General features: G+C 43.3%; 1 protein-coding gene across 1 annotated transcript; it reads left to right on the forward strand.

Moving 5' to 3' along the window:
- Positions 1-431: 431 nt before the first annotated feature.
- LOC110880977 (protein ALP1-like) lies at positions 432-1,852 on the forward strand. The gene is made up of 2 exons (XM_022129383.2): positions 432-885; positions 984-1,852. Exons 1-2 carry the CDS (start codon positions 600-602, stop codon positions 1,850-1,852), a joined length of 1,155 nt encoding a protein of 384 aa, XP_021985075.2. The 5' UTR covers positions 432-599.
- Positions 1,853-16,924: the final 15,072 nt, after the last annotated feature.

A 16,924-nucleotide genomic window follows, 5' to 3' on the forward strand; every position in this document is an offset into this window, starting at 1 on the left:
TGATTTGGTAGAATAAGTAAAAGATGGACTTTAAGATAGTTCAATCTCTCTTCTAAAGTTTATTCATTCTTAGAACGTACGTAATGGGGCGTTTTCCACAAATTTTTTTGCCCCAAAACGCTCTATAACGCCCTCATCCCCATTACGGGGGGCGTTTTGGGGCGTTTTAATTGAAAAAAATTGAAGCCGGCGTTTAAATTAAAACGCCAAACGAACCATCCATCCTCCAATCAAACGGTCATATTTCAAACGGCTAGTTTGACTATTTTTTTTTTTTTTAAATCTATTATATATATATATATAAACAATCAAAACTCATCCATTTTCAACCCAAAAAATCTCAAAACCTCTCTAAAAAATCCCACATTTTATAAAAAAACTTGATGGATTCTCCTAGTTCTTCATCCATGATGAATTTTTACTACAACGAGTTTTTTGCGGATGGCGATGGTTCGACCGATGAGGAGCTTGAGCAAGAGGCGGTTACGAGTGCATGTCAACTAGCGGTTCGTTATGTCAACCATTCTCGTCGGCCCGAAGCCCCAAAAAATAAAAGAAGCTATGTTGAACGAGACCGACGCGCGGCACACGAGCGTTTGATGAAAGACTATTTTGACGAGGCGCCGACATTTTCAAACGAAGTTTTTAGGCGTCGTTTCCGGATGAGTAAACGGTTGTTTCTACGCATAATCAACGACTTGGAAGCTAACTACGATTATTTTAAACAAAAACCGGATGCGAGAGGGTACCTTGGATTCACCGGTATCCAAAAGTGTACGTCGGCATTACGAATCCTTGCTTATGGTAACACTACCGACATCAACGACGAGTATCTAAAAATGGCGGAGAAAACAACACGAGATAGCTTGGAACATTTTTGTCGCGGTACAATTTTTTTTTTAGTTTTATTTTTTTTTAAACGACGCGTATGCTTAGATTTTTTTTTTTTGAATCTTATGTTTGTCTATATTTTTTTTATAAAGGTATAATTGATGTGTACGGTGCGCGTTATCTTAGAACGCCTACATGGGAGGACCTTCAAAAGATCTACGAGGTACATAATGCCGAGCATGGTTTGCCTGGTATGATCGGGAGCATAGATTGCATGCATTGGCGTTGGGATAACTGCCCGACTGCATGGCGAGGCCAACACACACGTGGTGACCAAAAAGGACCCACTATTATTCTTCAGGCGGTTGCTTCACAGGACCTTTGGGTTTGGTCGGCTTACTTTGGCGTGGTCGGGTCATGCAATGATATCAATGTTTTAGAACAATCGCCGTTGTTAGAGGAGTGGATTTCTGGCAAAGCTCCAAAAGCGTCGTTTTACGCAAATGGAAACTACTACCCCCATGGATATTATTTGAGCGACGGAATTTATCCTAGGTATTCGATTTTTGTGAAGACGTTTAGTGATCCTATTGATGAGAAAAGAGCATACTTTAAAAAGGTTCAAGAGTCTTCACGAAAAGATATTGAGAGATGCTTTGGGGTTCTTAAACAACGCTGGCAATACTTGAGAAATCCTTGTCGTGCATGGAGCAAGCAAAAAATGAGAGATGCTATGTACGCTTGTATAATCATGCACAACATGATTTTGGAAGACGAAGGAAAGGCGATATGCCAGAATTATGTGCCAGAAGCCGTTCACCAGGAGCATCCGCAGGCGTCAATGGAAGAAAGAGTGAGTAACGCGCGAGAGTTGCGTTACGAACCGTACCATTCCCAGTTAATGGTTGATTTGGTACACCACGCATGGTCGGTTCATTACGTACCACCTGAGGGAGAGGAAGAAACGGAGGACGAGGAAGACGAAGTTGGCGAGGGTGACGAAAGCGAAGACGAAAACTAGTTTTTTTTTTCTAGTATTGTATTTTTTTTTCTGTTTTTTTTTTATTTTCGGTTTTTTTTTAGTTTTTTTTTTATTTTTTTTTCATGCTATGTAATTTTATTTTTAAATTAATGAAGTTTTTTTATGTTTTAAATTTAAAAAAATAATTGGGAAATGATTGTAAAATGATTGAATGGGGCATTATGGGGCATTATACCACTACACCACTTTTTCTATAATGCCCCCATGCTAACTAGGACGTCACATGGCGCAAAACGCCCCATGGTGGGGGCATTATAGTGTATCACCACTACACATGGTCTTATTACTCTAAACGTCAAAATTTGTTAAAGGTGATATATGTGTCATAGGTTCGAACCTTATATGCACCAGATGCTTTTTCGTTGGTCCCATTAAAAAAAGAAAAAATAAATACTTTTTTTGTATATAGTATTTCAATTAATTAACTTAGAAGAATATGTTCATTTTATAACCAAAAATTAAAAAAAAAGTTAGAAGTTACTAGTATATATTTATTTTAATGGTTGTTTAGATTAGATAATGCATTAATACGTATATGTAGAAGGTAACACTTAACAACACAATACACGTAATTGTTGGACGTCATATTGTTATCAAAATAAGATTGAAGAATAATTCCATACCATTCCACACGAAAAAGGGCAATTACAAAGCAATGACAGGTAGTCGGGCAACAAGTTGCGCCGCCACCCCCTTTTGAATAGAAAAAAACCAATTCTACTAAATACAAAATTTGAAACCTTTAGTGACGAAGAATTACTATTAACGACTTTTTGAACCCGATTCAAGAGTCACACAACGTCAGGAACGAGACCACCAAAGGTATCAAACGCAAACGGGACAAACACATGTTGATTCTCCCGGCAGGCTTTCTCATGGTTTGCTACTTTGCTCGCCTCTGCCTTGAGCACCGCTTGCCCTACGACAAAGCCCTTGTCCTTGAGCCCGACAAGGGGGGAGACTCCAATTAGATCTACACAAGCGTGTTTCCCCCCTTCCCATCCAAACACAAGGATGTCTGCCGGGCGTAAAGTGGACCTCCCCTCTAAGGGGCCAGTCAGAAAATTTACTGGAGCCTCCTTTTTGGCAGAGATCCCGACCCGCTTAAGAACATCACATAACACATCTCTCACCCAATCATGCCGATATTTAAACCCTGGTAGCTCTTTACGGTGGATCGCGTGCTCGCCGAAAGAATCCAAACACGCTTTGCGGCATACCGGACATGGCTCGTCAACTGGGAACAAAGGAATCATCAGTCGGTATCTAAGGATAGCACGGTATTCCACAGCCGACATGTGTTGCCCCAAGCCTTCAATAGGTACGACAGACAGAAAATCCTGAGCATGTGGGGCACGTAGACATTCAAACACAACTCTTTGCCGAGGGGATAAAGCAAACTTCTCTTCAAACCTCTTGACAATTTCGCCATATAAGGCATTCGCCAGAATTTTCTGGGATTTAGGAGGGGCGGTGTCTTTAATGTAGAAACCGCCAATATCAAGGTCGGGAAGAGAACTATGCAAATGGTCCAACGCACTCCTGTAATCGGAGTCTAAAACATCCTCACCACATTCTCGGAGTATGTGGTCTTGTAAACCCCAAGATTGGGCCCTTGAAGCCACGAAAGCATATGAAGAGGCATCCTCGGCCGTACAAATCCCTAAGCCTCCGAACCGGGTCGGGAGAGAAGCCAACCTCCACTGGAGATCTCCAAAAAAGGCACCCCCACAAACAACAATATCCTCTAATGCTCCCCGGAGGCCTTCACCAAAAACAGAGACAACTCCCCCGACCAAAGAAAGTTGACACGTTCGAAGACTAAACAGTAATTTAGCAACACTCATATAAGAACGAAGCAAGAGGAGCTCGCTCTGAGGGTCCCGTAGGCGTTTAAGGCACCTCATCAGCTCGACTGCACAGTTCGCTCTTTTAAGAGTCATACCACTAATAAACTCTGCATCACGACTAACGGCACCCCCCGGGAGTTTCACACCCAGCACCGGCCTCCCGATCCCTCGAGGGAATAAGCCCTCCTGAACCTTTACACCATTGCAGGTTGGCCAGAAAACTTCAGTTTTCTTTATATTAAGTTGAAGCCCTAAGGAAGGACCCTCAGCTCTGATGATATCTAAAGCATTAGCCACTTGGGTGGCATCTCCAATAAGCGTTCCGTCATCTAGGTACCAGGTGTGAAATAAAAGTTTGCAGCGATCCCTTATTCGGTGAACAAGGGGGTGTAGAACAAGGGCAAAAAGGAGGGGCCCCAAGGGGTCCCCCTGCTGAACGCCAGTAGAAGACCAAATATACAAAGATAATTTATATGAACTAGTTCTATACTTCCGTGCGCGTTGCGCACGGGACCGCTAAGAAGAACAAAAAAAAATGTAGAAAAAACACTAAACGATAACCGAAAGAAAATCAACCAAAAAAAGTTTATAGTAATGATATTGTTCGTATAAAACCCGTTATCAGAGATGAGCAAATAATACGGAGTGCTGGTTTATATGAATGTATCTGTAGCAAATTTATGTGAATGCATTTAGAGTCATTTGTATATATCTTGTTTCATCTATAAGAATTGATAATAATAATAATAATAATAATAATAATAATAATAATAATAATAATAATAATAATAATAATAATAATAATAATAATAATAATAATTCTTGTTGTCTTGCATATAAAACAATTTGGTTAGAAATATGAGTTATTGGATTTTATCACCCTAAACTATTGGCTATTGGCCGCTGCCACCTCGACTATCACTTTGACGTCCGTCACCCCAACTTAACACTTAGTGTGTCCTGTCACCATATTGTTAATAGATCACTAACTTTAGATCCAGTTCCTATACTTTTCGGGGTGTCATAGGGATTTTAGGAAGGTTTTAGGAATATTGAGATACCCAAAATGTATAGTAACAGAATCAAAAGTTAGTGATTATTTAACGACGTGGTATAACACGCTAAGTGTTAAGTTGAGGGTGACGGACGTCAAAGTGATAGTTAGAGGTGACAGTTGACAATAGTCAATTGTTAGATGTAATAAAATCTAATAACCCTACAAATATTAATATTAACTAGGTTTAAAGAAGTTCGTCGCGTTGCGGCGAATTTTCTTTTGTTATTTAGTCTGTGTTTACATGTGTTTTGAAACCACTACGAGCGCGTTGCGAACGGAACTGCTGACAAGAATAAAAAGAAAATGTAGAAAAAAACACTAAAAGATAACCGAAAGAAAATCAACCAAAAAAGTTGTATGGTAACGATGTTGTTCGTATGAAACCTGTGGTCAGAGATAAGCAAATGGTTCTGGGTACTAGTACCAAATTTGCCGAACAGAAAGATCTTAAGTACCAATTCGGTACCGACGTTTGGCATTCCTGGTACCGGTTGACTACCGCTTTTTACCTTCATATACCGGTACCGTAACCAGTATTTTCAGTATCAGTACCGATTTTGTATCGGTTGGCACCAAGCTCATCCATACCCCTGAAATTAAAAAAGAAAAAATCAAAAGTTGAAGAAAATAAACAAAAAAAAGTTGTACGATACCGTTGTTATTCGTACGGTACCCGTGATCATGGATGAGCAAATGGTACCGGGTAGCAGCACTGAATTTCCCGAACAAAAAGATTTCCAATATCAATTCGGCATCAACTTTTGGTGTTTTCTGTATTAGTGTCGGTTTTTACCTTTATGTACCGATACCAAACAGGACCGTACCGGTATTTTTGATACCAGTACTGGCTCGATACTGGTTGACACCAAGCTTATCCAACCCGTGATATTAATAAAAAAATTGATTAAAGTTAAAAAGTATTGAAATAACTATTATTATAGTATTAAAATAATAAAAGTATTAAAAAAACTATATATTATTATTATTATTATTATTTTTAATATACGTATATAATATAATATAATTAAAAAACTATATATTATTATAAAATTAAGAGTAAACTGCCATTTTGGTCCCTGTGGTTTGGGCAGTTTTGTCATTTTAGTCCAAATCTCAAACTTTTTAAATCTGGGTCCCTGTGGTTTGCATTTTGTTGCCATTTTAGTCCAAAACTCAAAATCTCTCATTTTTACTGTTTTAAGGTCCTTTTTTTGTCTTTATCTGCAGGGGTAGTTTGGTCCATTTAATTTTCATTAAACCAATTCCTTTATTAAAAAACCTCAAATATAAATACCCCCTTATTATGACAGGCCAATTACATCATTATCTTCAACATACCAACATCCATTCATCCAGCCACACATTCATGTATATCCCAAACATACACACCAAAATTACTTCAACCAAACAGAAAATGCAGAAGCCCTAAAATGTCACACCCCCAAAATCCACCCGCGGAGTACCACCGCTTGGGAGCGTGACATGACCAGGATCAAGCCATCAATCATATCAAACATAGCATTTAATAAATAAAGTAATCAATGTAAATCATCATGACATGATTGATGTTTCAAAACCAAACATCGTTTAAATAGCGGAAGCATAGTATGCAATCTCAAAATAGTTATAAGTTCAGAATAAGTTCATGATCCGTATCCCACAACGACCTGCTCCTCCCTGTGCAAGCTCCATAATGTACCTAAGGTCCTGCAAGGCATGCAACAAATAATCAACAAACTAGTTGAGCGAGTTCACAGTAAGTTCATAGTATAGTGTGCATGTTTAACTAGTGGGGGTTTCCCAGACTAGTGTGTACTAAAGGTGGGGGCTTCCCAAACCTTGTGTTTATATTACTGGTGGGGGCTTCCCACGATTATTCCTTACTAATGAGGGCTTCTCATCAGTGGTACTTACTAGACTAACTTCCGACCATGTGTTCTTCTTTACTGAGAACAGGAAAACGTACAGGGTCACGTAGGCTTTACGTGACGTGCCCTTCCCCGAGGACAGTGGTACGCGTGGGGGCCACGTAGGCTTTACGCAGCGTGGCCTTCCGACCTGGAAGCCAGTAGATGGTATTGGGTTACGTAGGCTTTACGTAACGTGTCCTCCCGACCCGGGAGACAAATGGCAAATACTGGGTTACGTAGGCTTTACGTAACGTGTCCTGACTAACCTGAGGACGATGGTCTATAGTCTAGAGAATGCGTAAGTACGAGTAACTCTTTCAATACCAACATGTCCAACCCAATTCCCAACCCGGGAATCCCATGCCTTGGCTGTGTGAACTCACCTTGGTTTGCTCGGCAGATACACAAAGAGTACAGTTAAGCTAGAAATGGTCAACCACGTCCTATCATGGTTATTAATCAAGTCAGGTTTTGACTAAGGTAGTACACGTATGCATCACATCAACTAACACGTTACTATCACGTATGCATGTGAGCAGGTAAGAGCATAGCATTAACATTCATGTGCGATCCAATGTCTAAGCCCGAAAGGTAATCCGCCCAAATAACGTATCAGCCCAAATAACATATCGGCCCAACAGATAAGCAGTCCAATAACATAACAGTCATAAGATTGGGCCCGTGACAGTGTAGGCCCAAAACAGTGGATATGCAAAGATGGTCTCGAGTCGCAACGGGGATCTCGAGTCGCAACGGGGATCTCGAGTCGCAACGGGGATCTCGAGTCGCAACGGGTGGTCTCGGCTCATCATGGTTTGGTTACGAGTCGCAACCTGACTCGCAACCATGATTGCGGCTCGTGCTGCTGTGTCGGTGTGAGGTTTCGAGTCGTAATTGGAGGTACCGACTCGCAACCGTGCGTGTGTACTGGTTTCCTGATTTCATGCAATTCAGTTATACACATTTATGCCATCAATTATCAGTTTCCAAAATTCAAATCACTACCAGTTTCTATCCGTGAACTTTTTAGATCAAACAGGGAAAATCAACGCTAATCCTTATGAACCCTAGCACCAAATATATGAACAATTTAACAATCATGAAACCGTTTTATAAACATCAATCAATCATATGAACAATCCGAAATTCTGGACATAAGCATCTAAAAATCAACTATCTCATAACAATTAAACTAACAGAACATGATATCCGGGTTAACATCTATTCGGTTTCACATTTACCATACCATTCGATACCTATGAAACTATAACCGGTTAACAAGCATTCGGTTAACATCATTCCAGAAACAAATCCGATTTACATGCACATAAGAATCACATATATGCATCATAACATCAAACCAAATCATCATCAACATGCCGAGCATATACAACACACATCAATGGATAACATACTAACCGGTTACGAGTAAAGAGGTGTGATCCGAACAAGAGGATGATCGGATGGTCTTGTGCCGTCGGGTCCTAAGCAAGCCGAGAGAGAGAGCAAGTAGGGTTTGTTGTGTGTGTTTGTGATTTGTAACAACAATGAGAATCAACCTTTACCAAAAGGTTTTGTGTTTGCGAGTGGGGAGTGGGCCGAGCCCACTCGGCTGCCAGATGGATCCGTGAACAAGGTGTGGCCCGAAATGGGCTTGTGTGGCCGGTTAGCCTTGTGCAATCGGGTTTTAGTGTGTGGTTTGGGCTCGTGTACACGCAACATACATACACACATAATGCACATAAACATAACATACCAAGTATTCATTCAATTAATAACGTTCTCGTAAACACGTATCGTTACACAAAGTAAGTCTGAGGTTCGAGTTGTCACATTATCCCCAACTAATTGGAAATTTCGTCCCGAAATTTGGTATGCACTCACTGAGGAAGCTAGGTAAGCTGTATTGTTCACTGATTTTCCTGGGGTGTCACATCCTCCCCCCGTTGATCTGGAATTTCGTCCCGAAATTCCGAAGTAGTAGCTTCAGCCTCAGTAGTGGTTGCATTGGTTTCGAATAACTGGGGGTACTTTTCTGTCATCCTGTCTTCGCGTTCCCAGGTGTACTCTGGGCCACGTTTGGAGTTCCAACGAACTCGAACAAGAGGGATTCTCTTGCTTTTGAGGACCTTTACATCCCGGTCCGTGATTTCAACTGGTTCCTCGACGAACTGCAACCGCTCGTCGATAGTGAGTTCCTTAAAAGGAATGATGAGGTTTTCATCCGATAGGCACTTCTTTAAGTTTGATACATGAAAGACATTGTGAACTGCCCCGAGTTCAGCTGGAAGGTTCAACTTGTAGGCTACCTTGCCAATCTTTTCTATGATTTCGAATGGTCCGACGTACCGCGGATTTAGTTTGCCCCGTTTGCCAAAACGTACCACACCCTTCCAGGGTGAGACTTTCAATAAAACCCGGTCCCCGACCTCAAATTCCAATGGCTTTCTACGCTTGTCCGCGTAGGCTTTCTGACGGTCGCGTGCTGCCGCCATGCGTTGTCGTATCTGTGCAATCTTTTCTGTGGCGTCCACTACAATCTCTGGACCCGTAATTTGACTATCCCCCACCTCTGCCCAGCAGAGGGGTGACCGGCATTTACGCCCGTACAATGCCTCGAATGGAGCGGCTTGGATGCTGGTGTGGTAACTGTTATTATACGAAAACTCCACCAAAGGGAGGTGTTTTTCCCAGGCGTTGCCGAAATCGATAACGCATGCCCGGAGCATGTCTTCAAGAGTTTGGATCGTTCGCTCAGACTGCCCATCGGTCTGAGGATGATATGCTGTGCTCATGTCTAACCGTGAGCCGAAAGATTTATGCATCGCTTGCCATAGTTCTGACGTAAATCGTGCGTCGCGATCCGAAATGATAGATGTGGGCACCCCGTGCCTCGAAACAACTTCCTTAAGATAGACGTCTGCGAGAGTGGAGAACTTATCTGTTTCCTTTATAGGTAGGAAGTGTGCAGACTTGGTGAGTCGATCCACGATCACCCAGATCGTATCGTTGGAAATTTCTTCCCATTTCCACTGCGGTATCTTAGGCTGCTGAAGTAAGCCAGCTGGTTTCTGATATTCAACCTTGACTCTCGCACAGGTCAAGCATTTTCCAACGTACGTAGCGATGTGGGCCTTCATACCAGGCCACCAATAAGTAGTGCTAATATCGTGGTACATTTTATCCGACCCTGGATGTACCGAGTAGCGAGACTTGTGAGCTTCATCCATTACAAGTTCGCGTAAACCGCCATAGAGAGGGACCCAAATCCGGCCCGTTACATAGTAGGCGCCGTCTTCCTTTTGTTCCATTTGTTGTCGTGAGCCGCGTAAGGCTTCAGCCTTGACGTTTTCGGGCTTCAGTGCTTCTACCTGAGCATCTCGTATCTGTGCAGGAAGGCTAGACTGAATCGTAAGCTGTAGCGCTCGCACGCGCCGAGGTAGAGTGTCTTTCCGACTGAGGGCGTCTGCCACAACATTGGCTTTGCCTGGATGGTACTTGATGGCGCATTCGTAATCGTTTAGTAACTCAACCCATCGTCGTTGACGCATGTTCAAATCCTTCTGCTTAAGGATATGCTCGAGACTCCTGTGATCGGTATAAATCGTGCACCTGGTACCGTACAGGTAGTGTCGCCATATCTTAAGCGCGAAAACAACAGCTCTCAGCTCTAGATCGTGCGTCGTGTAGTTCCGTTCATGAATCTTTAGTTGACGAGAGGCGTAAGCGATAACCTTGTCGCGCTGCATTAACACACATCCAAGTCCCCGAATGGATGCATCACAATAAACCACGAAGTCATCTGTGCCCTCTGGCAATGAGAGGATAGGTGCACTGCAAAGTCTATCCTTTAGGTGCTGAAAAGCAGTCTCCTGGGGCTCTCCCCAACGATAGGTAACACCCTTCTGTGTCAGTAACGTAAGCGGCTGAGCAATCTTCGAAAAATCTTTAATAAACCGTCTGTAGTAACCTGCCAAACCCAAGAATTGACGTATTTCCGTTGGCGTACGCGGTGCAGGCCAGTTTCTGATCGAATCTACCTTTGATGGATCGACATGGATCCCATCCCTGTTCACCACATGGCCTAAGAAGTGGACTTCACGAAGCCAGAAGTCGCATTTAGAAAGCTTGGCGTACAACTGTTCCTTCCGAAGGAGTTCCAAAATAAGGCGAAGATGCTGCTCGTGTTCCTCCTGACTCTTGGAGTAAATCAGAATGTCGTCGATGAATACTATGACAAACTTGTCAAGGTAGGGTTTGCACACCCTGTTCATCAGGTCCATAAATACAGCAGGCGCGTTCGTTAACCCGAACGGCATGACAAGAAACTCGTAGTGGCCATAACGAGTTCTGAATGCTGTCTTGGAGATGTCCTCATCCCGGACTCTCAGCTGATGGTACCCCGACCTCAAATCTATCTTCGAATAGTAGCACGACCCTTGCAACTGGTCGAATAAGTCGTCGATGCGCGGAAGAGGATAACGGTTCTTCACCGTCACCTTGTTGAGTTCACGGTAGTCGATGCACATCCTGAACGTACCGTCTTTCTTTTTCACGAATAGTACCGGAGCTCCCCAAGGCGAAGAGCTTGGACGAATAAAGCCCTTTTCCAAGAGCTCTTGTAGCTGCCTTGACAGTTCCTCCAATTCTGATGGAGCTAGACGATATGGTGCGCGAGCTATGGGTGCTGCTCCTGGAGCGAGCTCGATTTGAAATTCGACCTGACGATGAGGCGGTAAGCTAGGTAAGTCTTCAGGAAACACCTGAGGGTAATCACGTACAATTGGAATATCCTCCAATTTCTTTTCTTTTGCTGATGCGTCTGTAACGAGTGCCAGAATGGCAGTGTGCCCCTTTCGTAAACATTTCTGGGCCTTCAAGAAAGAGATGATGCCAACCACAGCACCACTCTTGTCGCCTTGAACTTTTAGAGGGTCCTGACCCGAACGAGGAATGCGAATAATCTTCTCGCTGCATAAGATTTCTGCCTGGTGTTGGGATAACCAATCCATCCCAATCACAACGTCGAAACTACCCAAAACTATGGGAATGAGATCGATAGAGAAAGCTTGGCCAGCTAGGATAAGATTACAACCCTGAACTACGTGCGTGGCTTCTAGACTTTTACCGTTAGCTAACTCTACTACATGTTTGGTGGGTAAAAGTGTTGGTGCACGTTTTAGCAGTTGACACATTTTCACAGACATATAGCTTGTATCCGCACCCGAATCAAACAAAACAGTAACGTAAATATTGTCGAGGAGAAACTTACCCATAACTACGTTGGGATCGTTCACTGCGTCGCCTCGACCTAGTACGAATGCACGACCACGAGCTTCATTGCCGTTGTTGTTGTTTCCCCCGTTGTTGTTCCCGTTGCCCTGGTTATTGTTGTTGCGGTTCTGGTTCTGGTTCAACTGAGGGCAATCGCGTTTGAAGTGACCTTCAGCCCCACACTGGAAACATCCCCGGTTTCCACGCTGTGGCTGCTGCTGCTGCTGCTGGTTTTGCGGAGCTGGTAGCTGAGGCTGCTGATTCTGATTCGCAGGCCGTGGACTCCTACAGTCTTTGGCCTCGTGACCCATCTTAAGACACCTTTGACAACGACCCTTGTTGCACGGGCCATTGTGATGTCTGTGGCAATTGTAGCACTTAGGCTGACTTCCCTGATATCTCCTCTGCCTGTGACCACCTGAGGATTGCTGACTGGGACTCTGATAGTGGTCAATCTTCTGCTGCTGAGCTTGTGGCTGAACAGTCGCTGAACCTTTACTAGAATCTCATTCCCACTTTCTTTTGCTTTCGCTAGTAGTAGCAGGAGTAACTGATGGGGTGACTGTAGCAGTAGCGTTGACACGCTTAGGCAGTTTATTCTGATCCACTGCCTGGTCGGTGATACGATGAGCGAGACGCTGGATTTCCTGGATGTTGTCAAGGTTAGCCGAGGTAACATGGCTCTGGATTTCTGGTGCCAATCCCTTGAGATACATCTCAATGCGCTTGTATGGAGGGTCCACCATAGTTGGACACAGAACGGCCAGCTCATTCGACCGTTTAGTATACGCTTCAATCTCTGATCCAACCATTTTCAGATTATACAGCTCGTCTTCCAGCTTGTGAATATCTTCACGCGTGCAATACTCACGCTTGATGAGTTCTTTGAAATCGTTCCATGGGGTGGCGTTAGCAGCTGCCAACCCAAGAATCTGCACCTGCGCGTTCCACCAGGTTAGCGCGATTCCTTCCAAGGTGCTAGTGGCAAACTTGACCTTGCGAGCCTCAGGGCACTCGCACATTTCGAATACAGATTCTAGCTTTTCAAACCAATGGAGGAGTCCCACTGCCCCCTCTGTGCCACTGAAAGAATTTGGACGACAGTCCATGAAGTTCTTGAAAGTGCAGACAGGCTGCTGCGCGTGTTGACCTATTGTGTATGAATAGGACGAAGTTAAATACGAGAGTTAATGTAGGATCTAAAGATCCTAGTGTGTGCCTATACTGCAGGATATACTACCTGCTTGAGCTGCTGCAACTGCCGCAGCAACTTGAGCTTGAACGAGAGCCTCTAGCTGGGCTTGTGTCATGTTGATTCTTCCAGACATGATCTTCATTGTAACAAGTAGCATAGGTAAGAATGGTTCGCGAATAGGGCGATGACAGAAAAGTGTAAGCACGTGAGGATTCTCATGCTATAGTATCATGTGTATCTAAACGTAATGCGAGCAAAGTTCTAAGCAGTTCTAGCAAATAGGCAATAAACATAGACCTTGTTACCTAGGGTGTCGAGTCTTGCACGTGGAGCGAAGCGTCGTTGTGGATCGTTGAGAGCACTGTACTGGTTATAGTCCGGTTTTAATAAAAACGTTTTCCCATTTTAAAACCAAGTTCTCTATAACCAATGGCTCTGATACCAATCTGTCACACCCCCAAAATCCACCCGCGGAGTACCACCGCTTGGGAGCGTGACATGACCAGGATCAAGCCATCAATCATATCAAACATAGCATTTAATAAATAAAGTAATCAATGTAAATCATCATGACATGATTGATGTTTCAAAACCAAACATCGTTTAAATAGCGGAAGCATAGTATGCAATCTCAAAATAGTTATAAGTTCAGAATAAGTTCATGATCCGTATCCCACAACGACCTGCTCCTCCCTGTGCAAGCTCCATAATGTACCTAAGGTCCTGCAAGGCATGCAACAAATAATCAACAAACTAGTTGAGCGAGTTCACAGTAAGTTCATAGTATAGTGTGCATGTTTAACTAGTGGGGGTTTCCCAGACTAGTGTGTACTAAAGGTGGGGGCTTCCCAAATCTTGTGTTTATATTACTGGTGGGGGCTTCCCACGATTATTCCTTACTAATGAGGGCTTCTCATCAGTGGTACTTACTAGACTAACTTCCGACCATGTGTTCTTCTTTACTGAGAACAGGAAAACGTACAGGGTCACGTAGGCTTTACGTGACGTGCCCTTCCCCGAGGACAGTGGTACGCGTGGGGGCCACGTAGGCTTTACGCAGCGTGGCCTTCCGACCTGGAAGCCAGTAGATGGTATTGGGTTACGTAGGCTTTATGTAACGTGTCCTCCCGACCCGGGAGACAAATGGCAAATACTGGGTTACGTAGGCTTTACGTAACGTGTCCTGACTAACCTGAGGACGATGGTCTATAGTCTAGAGAATGCGTAAGTACGAGTAACTCTTTCAATACCAACATGTCCAACCCAATTCCCAACCCGGGAATCCCATGCCTTGGCTGTGTGAACTCACCTTGGTTTGCTCGGCAGATACACAAAGAGTACAGTTAAGCTAGAAATGGTCAACCACGTCCTATCATGGTTATTAATCAAGTCAGGTTTTGACTAAGGTAGTACACGTATGCATCACATCAACTAACACGTTACTATCACGTATGCATGTGAGCAGGTAAGAGCATAGCATTAACATTCATGTGCGATCCAATGTCTAAGCCCGAAAGGTAATCCGCCCAAATAACGTATCAGCCCAAATAACATATCGGCCCAACAGATAAGCAGTCCAATAACATAACAGTCATAAGATTGGGCCCGTGACAGTGTAGGCCCAAAACAGTGGATATGCAAAGATGGTCTCGAGTCGCAACGGGGATCTCGAGTCGCAACGGGGATCTCGAGTCGCAACGGGGATCTCGAGTCGCAACGGGTGGTCTCGGCTCATCATGGTTTGGTTACGAGTCGCAACCTGACTCGCAACCATGATTGCGGCTCGTGCTGCTGTGTCGGTGTGAGGTTTCGAGTCGTAATTGGAGGTACCGACTCGCAACCGTGCGTGTGTACTGGTTTCCTGATTTCATGCAATTCAGTTATACACATTTATGCCATCAATTATCAGTTTCCAAAATTCAAATCACTACCAGTTTCTATCCGTGAACTTTTTAGATCAAACAGGGAAAATCAACGCTAATCCTTATGAACCCTAGCACCAAATATATGAACAATTTAACAATCATGAAACCGTTTTATAAACATCAATCAATCATATGAACAATCCGAAATTCTGGACATAAGCATCTAAAAATCAACTATCTCATAACAATTAAACTAACAGAACATGATATCCGGGTTAACATCTATTCGGTTTCACATTTACCATACCATTCGATACCTATGAAACTATAACCGGTTAACAAGCATTCGGTTAACATCATTCCAGAAACAAATCCGATTTACATGCACATAAGAATCACATATATGCATCATAACATCAAACCAAATCATCATCAACATGCCGAGCATATACAACACACATCAATGGATAACATACTAACCGGTTACGAGTAAAGAGGTGTGATCCGAACAAGAGGATGATCGGATGGTCTTGTGCCGTCGGGTCCTAAGCAAGCCGAGAGAGAGAGCAAGTAGGGTTTGTTGTGTGTGTTTGTGATTTGTAACAACAATGAGAATCAACCTTTACCAAAAGGTTTTGTGTTTGCGAGTGGGGAGTGGGCCGAGCCCACTCGGCTGCCAGATGGATCCGTGAACAAGGTGTGGCCCGAAATGGGCTTGTGTGGCCGGTTAGCCTTGTGCAATCGGGTTTTAGTGTGTGGTTTGGGCTCGTGTACACGCAACATACATACACACATAATGCACATAAACATAACATACCAAGTATTCATTCAATTAATAACGTTCTCGTAAACACGTATCGTTACACAAAGTAAGTCTGAGGTTCGAGTTGTCACATTATCCCCAACTAATTGGAAATTTCGTCCCGAAATTTGGTATGCACTCACTGAGGAAGCTAGGTAAGCTGTATTGTTCACTGATTTTCCTGGGGTGTCACATCCTCCCCCCGTTGATCTGGAATTTCGTCCCGAAATTCCGAAGTAGTAGCTTCAGCCTCAGTAGTGGTTGCATTGGTTTCGAATAACTGGGGGTACTTTTCTGTCATCCTGTCTTCGCGTTCCCAGGTGTACTCTGGGCCACGTTTGGAGTTCCAACGAACTCGAACAAGAGGGATTCTCTTGCTTTTGAGGACCTTTACATCCCGGTCCGTGATTTCAACTGGTTCCTCGACGAACTGCAACCGCTCGTCGATAGTGAGTTCCTTAAAAGGAATGATGAGGTTTTCATCCGATAGGCACTTCTTTAAGTTTGATACATGAAAGACATTGTGAACTGCCCCGAGTTCAGCTGGTAGGTTCAACTTGTAGGCTACCTTGCCAATCTTTTCTATGATTTCGAATGGTCCGACGTACCGCGGATTTAGTTTGCCCCGTTTGCCAAAACGTACCACACCCTTCCAGGGTGAGACTTTCAATAAAACCCGGTCCCCTGTAGATAAAGACAAAAAAGGGACCTTAAAACAGTAAAAAATGAGAGATTTTGAGTTTTGGACTAAAATGATAACAAAATGCAAACTATAGGGACCCATATTTAAAAAGTTTGAGATTTGGACTAAAATGACAAAACTGCTCAAACCACAGGGACCAAAATAACTGTTTACTCTAATATTAAAATTACTATTCATTAGCTTCTATTTTTAATATATGTAGTATATGTATAATAGTTAATATTTTTCTGTAAAATAGTTCTATGAGAGGTAATAGTGGAGGTGGGTGACCTTGTTGCCCCCACCATTTCCTTTATATTGCACTAGCAGCATATTTCTAACTGTATATACTACAAGGGGCATTTTCGTCATCTTAGAACATGCTAAATATAGTATAAAGACCCCTCTTCACCACT

The sequence above is a fragment of the Helianthus annuus genome, chromosome 10 (genome assembly GCF_002127325.2).
Source record: "Helianthus annuus cultivar XRQ/B chromosome 10, HanXRQr2.0-SUNRISE, whole genome shotgun sequence".
Taxonomy (NCBI): domain Eukaryota; kingdom Viridiplantae; phylum Streptophyta; class Magnoliopsida; order Asterales; family Asteraceae; genus Helianthus; species Helianthus annuus.

Excerpts from the sequence above, each read along its gene's own strand:
- LOC110880977 (XM_022129383.2), top strand. The coding sequence starts at position 600 with ATGAAAGACTATTTTGACGAGGCGCCGACATTTTCAAACGAAGTTTTT. Across the intron at positions 886-983 it reads CTTGGAACATTTTTGTCGCG|GTATAATTGATGTGTACGGT; the intron begins GTACAATTTTTT and ends TTTTTTATAAAG.